The sequence below is a fragment of the Armigeres subalbatus genome, chromosome 1 (genome assembly GCF_024139115.2).
Source record: "Armigeres subalbatus isolate Guangzhou_Male chromosome 1, GZ_Asu_2, whole genome shotgun sequence".
Taxonomy (NCBI): domain Eukaryota; kingdom Metazoa; phylum Arthropoda; class Insecta; order Diptera; family Culicidae; genus Armigeres; species Armigeres subalbatus.
In genome coordinates, this window is record NC_085139.1 from 290,800,681 (window position 1) to 290,815,413 (window position 14,733).

The window sequence follows — 14,733 nt, forward strand, 5'->3', positions numbered from 1 at the left end:
ATCGGCGAGTATGCGTGTGCTCCCGATGAAGTTGAGAGATTTGCAGTTCCACGAACCGAGTTTCCTATCGCTAGTTCCTTTTCGTCGCAGTGGTCTTCGCCGATGGTTCCGGTCCGTACTCTCTTGTTGATTGTTCGTTGCGTATGTTTTTTAAAGGCTGGCTTGCAGGGCCTGACACCAAACCCCCTAAATTTCCGGAGGACCATTCCTTCTTATTTCCGGTGGGTGCACAGTTTCACTTAGAGTACCTCGCTGGCACTCGGACGATGGTCAGCCGCCCCTAACATGGAGAATAGACGCTGTTGTGAGACGATCCTGCCATGGAGAACAGACGCTTAATAAGATTTGCACCTCCGGAGAGGTGCAACCCCCCCCCCCTTCCCTGTCAGCATACGAACATAGTTCCCACCAGGGTTTATTACCCGATCTTCCCTAAGGTTGCTCGTATCCCGGCCAGCACCACGGGGAGGTAGGGATAGGAGTTGCTGGGTGTTTCGGTTAACTCGCAATGGACTGTATTTTTTCTCGGTTTGGGAAGACAATCAAACACGCGTCCGCTCAGATGAACATGTATTTCTTAACTAAAAAAGGGAATTTAACAACGTAGGTTCATACGCGCGCGCTGCAGAAGGCAGCATGCAAATTCAAAAAGAGGAAATTCAATCTTACACGGCAAAAATAATGTAATCAAAAAAGTCATCTAATTTTAGAAGTAACATCCTCCCGCCCTTGGGCTTGGCTCAAGTCGATGTCCCTTGCTGATTAGGAGCCTCGTTGTCCGAAATAGGAAGCACTGCTATCTGCGTCGTCGGTCTGCGATAATCTCCGGAGCTTGTACGAACTGTAACCACCCTCGTGATATTGTCCCGTCCCGGGTGTGTATCAACGATCCGACCAAGCTTCCACTGTTGCGGTGGTGTATTGTCTTGCTTCAATACCACTAACATGCCTTTGCGAATAATAGAAGCCTCCTTGTTCCATTTACTTCTCTGCTGCAGTTCAGTTAAGTATTCATTGCACCATCGACGATTGAAATCTTGCTTTCTCTTTTGAATGAGTTGGTATCTTGAAAGTCTGTTCTCCTTCAGGTCATCATATAGTGGTTCAGAAATCGCTGTTAGCTCGCGACCCACAAGAAAGTGCCCTGGACTGAGGGCTCGATAGTCGAGCGGGTCGTCGGATTGCTGACAAAGCGGTCTTGAATTAAGCACCGCCTCAATTTGGACCAACAGGGTATTCATTTCTTCATAGTTGAGATGAGACTCGTTGAGCACGCGATACAGATGGTATTTAGCACTTTTCACACCCGCCTCCCAGAGTCCGCCTTGATGCGGAGCTTTTGGCGGATTGAAACTCCAAACAATACTCCTAGCTTGACAAAACTCGTCCACCTTTCTTTCAAGAATTTGCGACTGCAACAACTCCTTCAGTTCGGTCAATTCTCGTTTGGCGCCAATAAAATTGGTTCCGTTATCAGATCGCAGTTCGTTCACATTTCCTCGTCGGCTGACGAATCGATGCAAGGCACCCAAAAACGACTCCGTTGACATTGATGTAACAAGCTCAAGGTGCATCGCTTTTGTGCACAGACAAACGAAGACTGCGATATACCCTTTCACTGGTGCCCTTGCACGTCCTTGTTTCAGCATCACTGGTCCGGCATAATCCACACCGGTTCTTGCAAACGGTTCCGCGACTGTTACTCTACACTTAGGTAGGTCACCCATGAATTGGGTTGTATCCTTCGGTTGAACTCGAAAACATTTTACGCACCGCCGTAATACTCGATGTATTGCCCGTTTTGCGTTCATTGGCCAGAAGCAACGCCGCAGTACTGCAAGTAACCCGTTCTGTCCAACATGAAGATGCTCACGATGAAAAGTCTCGATGATCAACTCGGTGAGGTGATGCTTCTCTGGAAGAATCATCGGGTGACGTTGATTATACGGTAGATCAGAGTTGCGCAATCGACCACCAACTCTCAGCAGTCCACTGTCCGTTTCTATTATAGGATTTAATTTATTCAGTTTTCCTTTAAGCATTATTCCTGCTTTCAAACAATTGATCTCCTCAGATAATGTTTCTTGCTGTACTACTTTTACCATAGCTAGTAGTGCGGCGTCAAAATCCAGTCTGTTGAGCTTTCCACTTCGTCGTTGATCATTTTTCTTTCTACAGTTTTCAATGAATCTCAGTATGTATCCAAATATTCTTTCCAATTTACGAAAATTACTACACTTCAGGATCGTATCCATCACATGGTTACTATCCGGGACTATTTTTTCGCAGAGCAGTACAACAGGTCCAGCATTCTCCGTGTTTGGACCCCTCCACCACAAATCACTTTCCGTTAACTGTTTGGGATACAAACCACGCGATATATGATCTGCTGGATTATTCTTGGTTGGCACGTACTTCCATTCATAATTGCTCGTCAATTCACGTATTTGGTTCACCCGGTTACGAACAAAAATCGAGGTGGTAGGGTTCATAAACTGTAGCCAGCTAAGCACTATTTGTGAATCGGACCACAGAATAACTCGATCAACAGTGACGTCAAGAGCTTTGATTACCTTTGTTACCTGTTCCGCTAGCAATAGAGCTGCACACAATTCTAATCGTGGTATCGTCATTTCACATGGGTTGTTGTCATCTTTCGATTTGCGATCCACTTCCTTTATTGGGGTGACTCGAGATTTTCCGCAAAGCAAAAACATTTCCGGTGCATCATTTGTCTTGACACTTCGCAAATAGACGCAGCAGCCGTAAGCCTTAACGGAAGCATCTGCGAACCCGTAGATCTCCCAGCTATTCACATTATCAACAGTCACTCGTCTTGGAATCTTGATGTCTACTAGTTCTGTTAGTTCATTGCGTAACTTCTTCCACTGGGCCATTAATTTGGGTGGCAACTCTTCATGCCATCCAATTCCACTTCTCCACAGCTCCTGCATAATCATTTTTGCCAAAACGACGGTTGGACCCAACAATCCTAGTGGGTCAAAAAGTTTTGCAATTTCTGACAGCACCTTTTGCTTTGTCCAGTTATCACGATCTTTATCAAGCGGTTTTACCCGAAAAAAGAAGTTATCTTCAACTGGATCCCAAAGAAGTCCAAGTGTCTTGATTGGGTCGATGGTTTCGTGGTTCATGAAGTCCAGTTGTTTCGCTTGTTGTTCCATGGGGATGTCTTCTAGCAAGGACGGATCATTCGCACACCACTTGTGTAAAGCAAAACCTCCTTTAGCTAATAACGCAACTAAATCAATCTGTAACTCTTTTGCCTCTTCAACAGTTTCAGCACCCGAAAGGACATCATCTACGTAAAAGCTTTTTGACACCACCTTGCTTGCCTTGGGAAAGCTCTCCTGCTCGTCAGTCGCAAGTTGGTTCAGAACACGGGTAGCCAGGAACGGAGCAGAAGCTGTTCCGTACGTTACTGTCGATAATTCTATCACCTGCAACGGCTTCGATCGATTTTCACGCCACAGTATGCGCTGGAATTTTGTGTCATCTTTATTCACTTGTACCTGTCGGTACATCTTGGGATTTTACCCTCAGCGTCATCCAACACTCTGCAATGGCCAAGCTCAATATACTCCTGGATAAACTCAGTATACTGCTTCTTCAGTGCTGGGTTTTGATCTAATCGTCGTTCAAGGTGGTAGAAACGTTTTTCAGCTTGCTGACGTGATTTTCCGAGTACACCAAGTTCCTTCCGAAACGGCAATCGAACAATATACCTTCCGTCAACAGCCCGCTCAAAAGTATCCATGAAATGTCGTTCACAATCGTCATCAATGTGCTTCGGATCGATTGTTTGATCATCAATCGACCAAAACTTCTTCAATGTGTTCGCCAGATCCTCGTCCAAATCAGGAGTAGTCGTTACCTGACAAGCTCGAACCGTTGTCAATGCGCTTGAACCCGAGACTCTTCCAGACACTAACCATCCCAGCATGCTTTCTTGTAGCACAGGAAGTTCAGGGGACATTTTGATCTTACCTGAAAGCAGCATGTCGAAGAACGCTTCAGCACCGACTAGCATATCGATGCGGGATGGTTCATAAAACGCCGGGTCTGCCAAATTTACTCCTGCTGGTAGCGGCCATCCATCAATTTGCACCTTCTGAATAGGAAGCGCCCCAGTTACACGAGGCACTACTAGATAGTCCAAGCAAAATTCACCTTCTGAGAATCTGGACCTTGCCTTCACATGCACCTGGAACTTCACCAAAGTGCGCATACCGCTAACTCCTATTACAGGAACGTTCACGCATCGCTTGCTAAGCCGCAGTAAATCTGCCATACTCTGTGACACAAAGTTTGCCATTGCTCCTGAGTCCAAAAGTACACGGCACTTGTGCTGATCACCGTTGCTGTCGAACACATACACCACTGCGGTCGCTAACAACACTTGTGTAGGCGGGTCAGAAGCTTTGCATGGAATCACACACTTTGCAACTGTTGTCGGTGCACCTTCCTTGGATTCGCCAGCATCTCCATCAAGGATTGGCGTTTCCTTCCTTTCTGGTACACGCTTTTCTTCTGGATGTAACAATACGTTGTGCCGTTTAGTGCACTTCGGACACTTTATCTTCGCTGAACAATCGCTTGTACGGTGTCCTTTTTTAAGGCAAGCAAAACACAGTCCAAGCTGCTTTGCCTTATCAAATCTAACCTTCACATCACTGCGCTTGAATAAGTCACAGTTTTCCACTAGATGCTTATCCTCACAAACAGGACAGGATTGATTCCCCTTTTGGATCACTGTTGTGTGCACTTTGCTGATCTGAGTAGAGCGACCAGCCGCGTGTGGCGCACGAGCTTTCTGTATACCTTTAACACTTTCGCAACGCTCCAAGACATGTTGCTGGTTGCGAAGGACGGAGATCAGCTGTTTATATGTAGGGAGTTGCCCCCGCTTCACGTTCGATTCCCAAATTTTCCGAGTGTCAGCATCTAATTTCGATGAAATCAACGTGATCACAATGGCTTCAGAGAGCTTTTCCATTTTCATGTTGTGAAACTCCAATGAATTGATGCACCTTTCTGCTTCATCGACCAGTTTTTTTTTTTTTTTTTTTTTTTTTAACTAATTTTATTTGCTAATTATCTAATACATGCATTTATCTCTTAGACTAGGTGTTCCGTGTTTTCTTAACACTATCATCCTTATTTGCTATGTTACTTTTTAGTTATTATTAATACATTTCAATTGCCTCTGGCAGTTAGAATTTTCCTCTGGTTGAATTGAACCATGTAGGAATTACAATGTTTTCAACTTAAACTAATCTTAACCTATTTTATACTAAGGGTACAAGGAGTTAATCGTTGCAATCTTCTATTGCAACGATTTTTGTCTAAAATTGGAAATTATTTTGTTGGACATTTGTTGCAATGTCTCAATATTAGAAATTCTATGAAGTTCATTGGTACTATACCACGGAGGCAACTTCAGAATCATTTTCAGAATTTTATTTTGAATCCTCTGAAGTGCCTTCTTTCTGGTATTGCAGCAACTAGTCCATATTGGCACAGCATACAACATGGCAGGTCTAAAATTTGTTTGTAAATCAAAAGTTTGTTCTTAAGACAAAGTTTTGATTTTCTGTTTATAAGTGGATATAGACACTTAATATATTTGTTACATTTGGCTTGAAGGCCTTCAATGTGATTTTTAAAAGTTAATTTTGATCTAGCAGAAGTCCTAAATATTTAGCTTCGCTAGACCAATTAATTGGAACCCCATTCATAGTGACAATATGTCTGCTAGAAGGTTTCAAATAAGAAGCTCTCGGCTTATGTGGGAAAATTATAAGCTGAGTTTTGGAAGCATTCGGGGAAATTTTCCATTTTTGCAAGTAAGTGGAAAAAATATCCAAGCTTTTTGCAATCTACTACAAATGACACGAAGGCTTCGCCCTTTGGCTGAGAGTCCCGTGTCATCTGCAAACAAAGATTTTCGACACCCTGGTGGTAAAACAGGTAAGTCAGAAGTAAAATGTTATACAATATGGGCCCCAGTATGCTGCCTTGGGGACACCAGCCCTTACAGGTAATCTATCAGATTTAGTATTCTGATAGTTTACCTGCAGTGAGCGATCTGATAAATAATTTTGGATCAGTTTAATGATGTACAGAGGAAAATTAAAATTCATCAATTTTACAATCAAACCTTCATGCCAAACACTGTCAAATGCTTTCTCTATATCAAGAAGAGCAACTCCAGTCGAATATCCTTCAGATTTGTTGAGCCGAATTAAATTCGTTACTCTTAATAACTGATGGGTGGTTGAATGCCCATGGCGAAAACCAAATTGCTCATCAGCAAAATAGAATTGTCATTAATATGAACCATCATTCTATTTAAAATAATCTTTTCAAACAGTTTGCTTATTTATGAAAGCAAACTGATTAAGCGATAACTAGAAGCATCAGCTGGATTTTTGTCCGGCTTCAAAATTGGAATAACTTTGGCGTTTTTCCATTGATCTGGAAAGTATGCCAAATGAAAACATTTGTTAAATAAATAACCAAAAAGGATAAAGAGCTCTCAGGAAGTTTTTGATAAGTATGTAGAAAATACCATCATCATCCGGGGCTTTCATATTTTTAAATGTTCTAGTAATAGATCTCACTTCTTCCACATTAATTCCCAACGAAGGGTCAAAAACATTCTCTTGATTCAGAATGTCTTCGAAGCTCCGTGTAACCTTATCCTCAATTGGACTAGTGAGACCTAAACTAAAATTATGGGAACTCTTGAACTGCTGAGCAAGTTTTTGAGCCTTTTCGCCATTTGTTAATAAAATTTTATTTCCCTCTTTAAGCGCTGGAATTGGCTTTTGAGGTTTTTAAGAATTTTGTTAATTTCTAAAAGGGTTTCGAACTGGGATCCAACTTCGAGACATTATTCTCAAAGTTGGTATTTCTCAGAATAGCGAAACGTTTTTAATTTCATTTGCAAATCTCGCCAAATAACTTTCAACGCGGGATCGCGAGTTCTTTGGTATTGCCTTCTTCTCACATTTTTAAGACGGATCAGTAGCTGAAGATCGTCGTCAATAATAATGGAGTTGAATTTAACTTCACATTTAGGAATTGCAATGCCTCTGGCTTCGACAATTAAATTTGTCAAAGATACGAGAGCATTATCAATATCACTTTTGGTATCGAGAGGAATATCAACATCAAAATTCCTATCGATATACGTTTTATATAAATCCCAATCAGCTCTATGATAATTAAAAGTAGAGCTGATTGGATTATAAATGGCTTCTTGTGAGATTTCAAATGTCACAGGAAGATGATCAGAGTCAAAGTCAGCATGAGTTACCAATTGGCCACACAGCTGACTTGAATCCGTTAAAACTAAATCAATTGTAGAAGGATTTCGACTGGAAGAAAAACAAGTTGGTCCATTGGGATATTGAATAGTATAATATCCCGCAGAACAATCTTCAAATAAAATTTTACCATTGGAATTGCTTTGAGCATTATTCCATGAACGGTGTTTGGCATTGAAGTCACCAATTACGAAGAATTTTGATTTGTTGCGAGTCAGAATTTGAAGATCAGCTTTCAACAAATTCTTTTGCTGCCCATTGCATTGAAAAGGCAAGTAGGCTGCAATGAAGGAAAATTGTCCAAAATTTGTTTCAACAGAAACTCCCAAGGTTTCAAAAACTTTGGTTTCAAACGAAGAAAATAATTTATGTTTGATACGTCTATTAATGACAATGGCGACCCCACCACAGGCGCTGTCAAGACGATCATTTCTGTAGATAAAATAGTTTGGATCTCTTTTAATGGAGAGTCCTGGTTTTAAATACGTTTCAGTTATAATGGCAATATGCACATTATGAACTGAAAGGAAGTTGAATAATTCATCTTCCTTACCCTTTAGAGAGCGGGCATTCCAATTTAGAACTTTCACACAATTATTTGGATCCATTGAAACGGAGTCCGATAACAATTTTTTGTGTGTACTTTATACCAACCTGAACAGCTTCAGGAATGGTATTTGCTTTGAACATTGCATCAATCATGTGATGCAATTGTTCAGTTAAAAAATCAAAATCGGAAGCAGTCATGCTACTTGAATCGGCAACATGACCGTTATTTTCCGTTGGGACATGGGTATAAACCTCATTTTGAGAAGAGAAATTTTGTCTACCAGCAGCGATGTTTGCATACGTAGGTACATTGGAAAAATTGGAATTTACTGAAGTGCTTGCTACCCGTTGACGAGCGGCAAAATTTGTTTGTGAATTGTGGTGGGTATGAATTGCTCGACCGGTAACCGGTTTCGAAATTTGAGCGTTTGAAAAATTTCTACCCGTCGAATCTGGGATCCGATTGGAATTTCCCGTCATCAATTTTGCACGGGAATTCAAAACTCTTGCGTGAAGGGCATTCCCAGAAATTGGATTTATGATTGCCCCACAATTAGCACATTTAAACTTATTGGAATCTTCTCTCACAGGACATGCGTCCTTGGCGTGAGAGGTTCCACCACAAATCATGCATTTAGCATCCATGTGACAATGTTTGGTTCCATGACCCCACTTTTGGCACTTACGGCACTGGGTGGGGTTTTTGAATTTCCCCAGGCCTGCGGAAATGTTCCCATGTAACACGGACATGAGACATAATACAGGCCTTTTCTAAACTTTTCATATTATTTAGTTCACTTTTGTTAAAATGAACTAAATAAAATTCTTGAGAAATGCCCTCTGGGAAGTACCAGAATGGGATTTCTTTTTATCTTAATTACTTGGACTGGTGAAAATCCAAGTAATTGAGAAATTTCAATTTTAATCTCATCCAGTGATTTGTCATCACTGGGGAGACCTTTCAAGACGACTTTGAACAATCGCTCAGTTTTGTCGTCGTATGTGAAGAATTTATGGCGCTTCTCAGTTAAATACTGAAGAAGACGTTTGCGATCGTCAAAGGATCCCGGCAAAACGCGGCAGTCACCCTTCCTAGCAATCTGAAATGAAACCTTGATCCCCTGAAGGTTACTCAAAATCTCATTCCTAAAGCCAGAAAACTCGGCAACAGATACCACAATCGGCGGAATCCTTTGCTTTTTCGCATGAATCGAATCACCTGGGCTAGATTCGATTTGCTCAATATCATCATTAATCAAATCGAACTGATTGCTCAGTTCGATAAGAGAAAAATTATTTCCGACATTAGAGTTTGAAGGAATATCTGAATTCTCCAGCTTCCTTCTATTTTTTCCGCGCTTTGGCAGGACGGTCTTGAAACTTTGTTTCTTAGAAGGAAGTGGAGAATTCAGAGACTCCCCCTTCCTTTTGTTTTTGTTAATACTCATTGCTGAGCGTGGAGACGTGACCTTCTAAGAGGTTTTTTCCCAGAACGGTGTCCCTGCAGGATTACCACCGTTGTCGGAATTTTACTTCCGCAAACGGGTCCAACGTAAAACGAAGGCACGGGTCCTTGCAAAGATCGTAACGGGATCAGTGGGTACAAATAGCGCTAAGAAGCACCGTTGAAATTAAAATAGCTTCGGGTAGTATTAAAAACTTCCTTCCGCAAAGAGAGAAAGAACCGCACAGCACGAAAGCACGATGCGGTCTGATTCATCGATCAGTGCTTTCAACTGCTGGAAAGTGTCACTAGTCATAGCCTTCAAGTTCAGTAGCCTCGAAATTGTATCACTGATAAGAGCTGGTAGGTTCTCGAATTGCTCCGTTAAACTTTGCCATGCTCCTTCATAGTCGTTATCTCGGATGATTTGGGGATCTATTGCTCCATGTGCTTTACCCACAAGTGACTTATCTAGATAGTGCAGTTTCGTTGCTGCCGAATCGGCGACACATTTATCGGCAATATCGCGGAACATTTGTTTAAATTTGTACCAGTTTTCGTACTTCCCATCAAAACTAGGTAACGCTGACTGCTGCAGTACGATCGTGGGGGCGAACCGCATCGTCGATTCCGTGCCACTGTGACCAGCGCGGCTGTGTTGCACTGGAGTTTGTGTTGTTGCCGCTTGCGCAGCTGCCAACTGAACTGCTGCCTTGGTCTCATTGTGCTCCTCGATCATCTGGCATAAAGCAATTCTCACAAATTCGTACAACTCCTCAAAGTCTACGAACTTAGGTTCAAAATTTTCTCTTTGGGTAGGGTCAGTCAGGTATATCTTGTTTAAATATTCATTGATTTCAGCATACGCTCCATCCACGGTCTTCAGATAAGTGTTAAGAGCATGGACGCTAAACTTCGAATGATCAAGATAAGCTGCCTCAATCACTGATCTTATTCGGCTAACCTTACCTCGAGCCGCTTTGCAACACTGCCCATATGCCTCAATAGTCTCCGTCACTTTGGCTTTCGCCCTTGTCGCCATCTGCTCTTCCTTTTGCTGCCTGATAGATGCAAATGGTGTGGCCCCCGAAGGCGTTGAAAACTTTTCCTTCGGAGTTTGAAATTTCAACTTCCGTCGCAAACCAGAGTGCAACATGCTTCTTTGTTGCACACTTTTTTGTCACTTCTTCACTCCTATATCTTTCACTCTATTTCCTCATGTAGTCACTGTTCAGCTTGTTCTCCGCCACGATCTGACACCACTGGCCTTCAAAGGCCTTTTCAAGCTGTGCAAAATGACGCAAAAAAAACACTTCACAAAATGGCGCCAGCAACTTTTTCAAACTTGAACAAAATGGCGTCTGGTTTTTCGGTAATTCGTGGGGAGGAATTCACGCTTATTTTCTAACACGACTCTCGAGGCCACAATCCGTATCACCGTTCCACAAGGAAATCACTTCTTTCCCGAACTATTCTTCATTAACTTTGACCAACTGGTCACACCGGCAAGCCGATCTGTTTCGGACGCTCCGGTTCACTATTTTCCAGCTTCCTACACACGCGCCAGAATCACTGTGTCTACTTTTCGGCAAGTCGGATTTCTCCGAACGCTCCGAATCACTCGCGACGCGTTTTCCACTCGAGTAGGATTTTTTCGTCAACCCGCATACACTATGCACCGTCACTTTAATCCGGCTCGAAGGACCAAATGTTTCGGTTAACTCGCAATGGACTGTATTTTTTCTCGGTTTGGGAAGACAATCAAACACGCGTCCGCTCAGATGAACATGTATTTCTTAACTAAAAAAGGGAATTTAACAACGTAGGTTCATACGCGCGCGCTGCAGAAGGCAGCATGCAAATTCAAAAAGAGGAAATTCAATCTTACACGGCAAAAATAATGTAATCAAAAAAGTCATCTAATTTTAGAAGTAACACTGGGTAAGACCGCAAGATGGGGTCTATTTTATTCCTTCAGGTACGCGAAGTAGCTCTTTGGCACGGTTGCCAATTATTAAAATGTAATCATAACAGTACCGATGGTACGCTTTACCCAGCATTTGCCGTGCCTTGCTTTCATACCGTCGTAACTGATTCTAGTAAATATTTCGGTGTTGGAAGTGAGCCACCTCAGGAATATCCTGCTCGACGTTCATCTTCTTCTTCTTATTGGCATTACATCCCCACACTGGGACAGAGCCGCCTCGCAGCTTAGTGTTCATTAAGCACTTCCACAGTTATTAACTGCGAGGTTTCTAAGCCAGGTTACCATTTTTGCATTCGTATATCATGAGGCTAGCACGATGATACTTTTATGCCCAGGGAAGTCGAGACAATTTCCAATCCGAAAATTGCCAAGACCGGCAACGGGAATCGAACCCAGCCACCCTCAGCATGGTCTTGCTTTGTAGCCGCGCGTCTTACCGCACGGCTAAGGAGGGCCCGCTCGACGTTCATGTAGGTACAATTGTACAGCCCACGCACACCAGTGAACATGTCCAGCTAGTACTCGGCTGGAAATCGCTCACGCACTGTTCGCGTCACTTTCCAGAATTTCGACATAACTGAATAAAAGTCGTTATCTGTTACCTCCGGAGACAAGTCGCACACCCGCACGTATCGAGTATTTCCTCCCGCCACGGACATGTGCACTGTAACTTTCCTGTCATTGGTGTAATTGAAAGGAAGCTGCTTGCAATTCTTTCCATCTTCGGTTTCCAACCGGATAGATACTGACTTTTGGTCGGAAATTTTATAGGCGGTTTCCATAATAGAATGGTCACCGTTTAGCGGTTTAACGAAGCGGGCCATGTCGGCTAGAGATGGCTGAGCGGCATTCTCCGGAAAGAGAAAAGCCAACGTATTCTTTACCGTCGCTTCACTGAACATTTCGATAAACCGATAACCGTTTACGGCTAAGAGCCGAAAGCTAGCGCGCGAGTGGCCCTTTATAAACATGAAGCATGGAAGTTAAAAAAAGGGCGAACCGGAGAGCTTTCGAGGTTTTCGAGCGAAAAGTGCTGGGTACAATACTTGGAGGGAAAGTAGAAAATGGTGAGTGGCGCAGACGCATGAATCATGAGCTGTAGTATCAAGTATACAAAGAGGAAAATATTGTGAAACAAGAGATTTTAGTTCAAACTAATTATTTTTGAGAAAGGAGATCTTAAAACGAAATGATGCACGAAACAGGCTAAAAAATAAACAGAACAATTTTTTTCACTGTCTGAACTAATGGACAATAATTTGCAGGATTTAGGATTACTTTGCTGTCTACGCACTGAACTTCAAAAGGACATGTCATCATTTAACGGATTCCGTTTGGATACAAACCTAGGCCTATAGGGCCCAGCAACACACCTTTGCGCGAATCAAAAAATGCAACACTTTCATTATGGATTTACAAAAAACAAACGTAACATACCGAATAACGATTGAAACACAATCAAAATGAAATAATTTGTTTCACTGCACGACGCCCGTTAGTTTGATTTCGTTTCTCCAACGAACTGTCTGGTTTTGTTTTTTTTTTTTCAAACTGGGAAGAGGGTATCATATACGATGATGACTCCCTTGGTGTGGTCCCAGATCAGGTACTACGATGTGACAATTACCATTGGTCGAACAACTGCTGCTGAAGCTGATGATATTTGATATTTTCTCCGCAACCGCCGCTGTCGATTGAATCCGAATGGTGATTTGATGGTGTTAGTTGGTTCAACTGGTTCCGTTACGATGACTGTTTTCAGACGTTGTTGAATTAGCAGCAATCGTTGATTTGTTTGATGATAACTATGATGTTCCAAATGTGCTTCATTCTTTTCCTTTAAATTCTTCCGTTTTGGGCTCGATATATTATTTTTGAAATCCTTGTATTCGATGATGAGTTTCTTGAAACCGCTTTTGCAATAACCATCATTCACAATGGGAATAGTACGTTTTTGTTAGACGATTTATCTTACGAATTTCCAGAAAGTGCTTCGCGCTAGTGTTTCCGTTACAGAATGTACTTGATTGTTGCATAATTTATTATTTATACGAAGGGTCCGCAAATCGTCTTCCACTTGATTGATCCTTGTGCCCTTTGTGGCCGTCGGATCGCTGTCGAGAATCATTGTACAAGAAAATTTGTACAATTAATGGTTCTCCCAACATTGTTGCATATAGCTGTACGATGGATGGCTTCCCCTACAGTAGTTGATCGCACTTCATCGATCACTCCTGTTTTGGTTTTTGGAATAATGGGGGTTTAATTTTTTTAATTTTTGTTGAATTATTTTCAGCATTCATGCACAGATTTCCATTTCAAATTTCACCGTTGCGCTAAAAGAGATTTGCCGTCGACGTTTGGTTGTTGGTCAGGGTTTGAATCCAAAAGAGAATGAAAAAATCTCTCACTTATCATCTCTGTATACATTTACAATATGTAGCATACCGTGAGATACTTTTTTTTTCACAAGCTGCCATGATGAACAACCGATTGAAAGGGCTACACCCCATGATAAATTTGTTTAAAAAAGGTATCCGGTTCTGGTTTTTTCGCACTTGTAACAGGTTACAGGTTCGATCGGCTTGTGAAGATTTCAAAAAGTTTTTGCCTCTCTTTTATCGTTGTTCGTTAACTATTGCGAGCGATTTTTGCAAACCCTGTTGTTGGTTATTGTTGGCTGTCCAAGTTGATTGCTTAGTTTCGTTGTTCCTTTGAAAGGGAATAGGTGCTTGATGTGAAAAAATAATTACTTAAAGTTGCATAAGTATTCGAGGACGTTGGACCTCGAGCATTAAGAATAAGACGAAATTCAATCTCTAAATTGAGGAGAAGTTTCTGTCACCGATCTGCTCCGACGACCGAGTGTCCTAAATCCTTTTTGTTCGAAATCGTCCCGAGTTTTCTCGCAGGTATCTGCTGCATTGTTGATTGATTAACCAATTTTGTTCCATACTATCTTTCCAGTTTTTCAGTCAACCTAAAGCTCGTTCCTTACATTTTGTGAAGTAGATTAAATCATATTTTGTAGCGCAAAATGGCACATTAAAATACTGGTCGTTCCAATGGTAGTTCAGTACGAAGCATATTATCTGTTGTTGTTGTTATCCGTTAAAAATCCCTGTGTAGAACAGTGCTGACCATTTAATCCGATGACATAACCTAGGCGCAACATTTAGAGCACTTGATCAGGAAAAGTCGTCTCCTTTATTGCTATTCGCTTACTCGCCATTATTGGGCTCACTGTGCCAATGAAAATCGCAATTGAGTGGCGAGTGAGGATTCAGTAGCAAGACTCAGCTATCGAAATGAATCAGTGAGTATTTATTCTGAGTAAAACTCAGTATTTGCTGTGCCACGCAATTTTCTTCGGCTTACTCTCATCTTTTTATCCTTTTTGCGCA

At 42.0% G+C, this 14,733-nt stretch overlaps 1 protein-coding gene across 1 annotated transcript; it reads right to left on the reverse strand.

Annotated features, from left to right (window-relative positions):
• Positions 1-740: 740 nt before the first annotated feature.
• Positions 741-3,542, reverse strand: LOC134207453 (uncharacterized). The gene has a single exon (XM_062683171.1). It carries the CDS (start codon positions 3,540-3,542, stop codon positions 741-743), a length of 2,802 nt encoding a protein of 933 aa, XP_062539155.1.
• Positions 3,543-14,733: the final 11,191 nt, after the last annotated feature.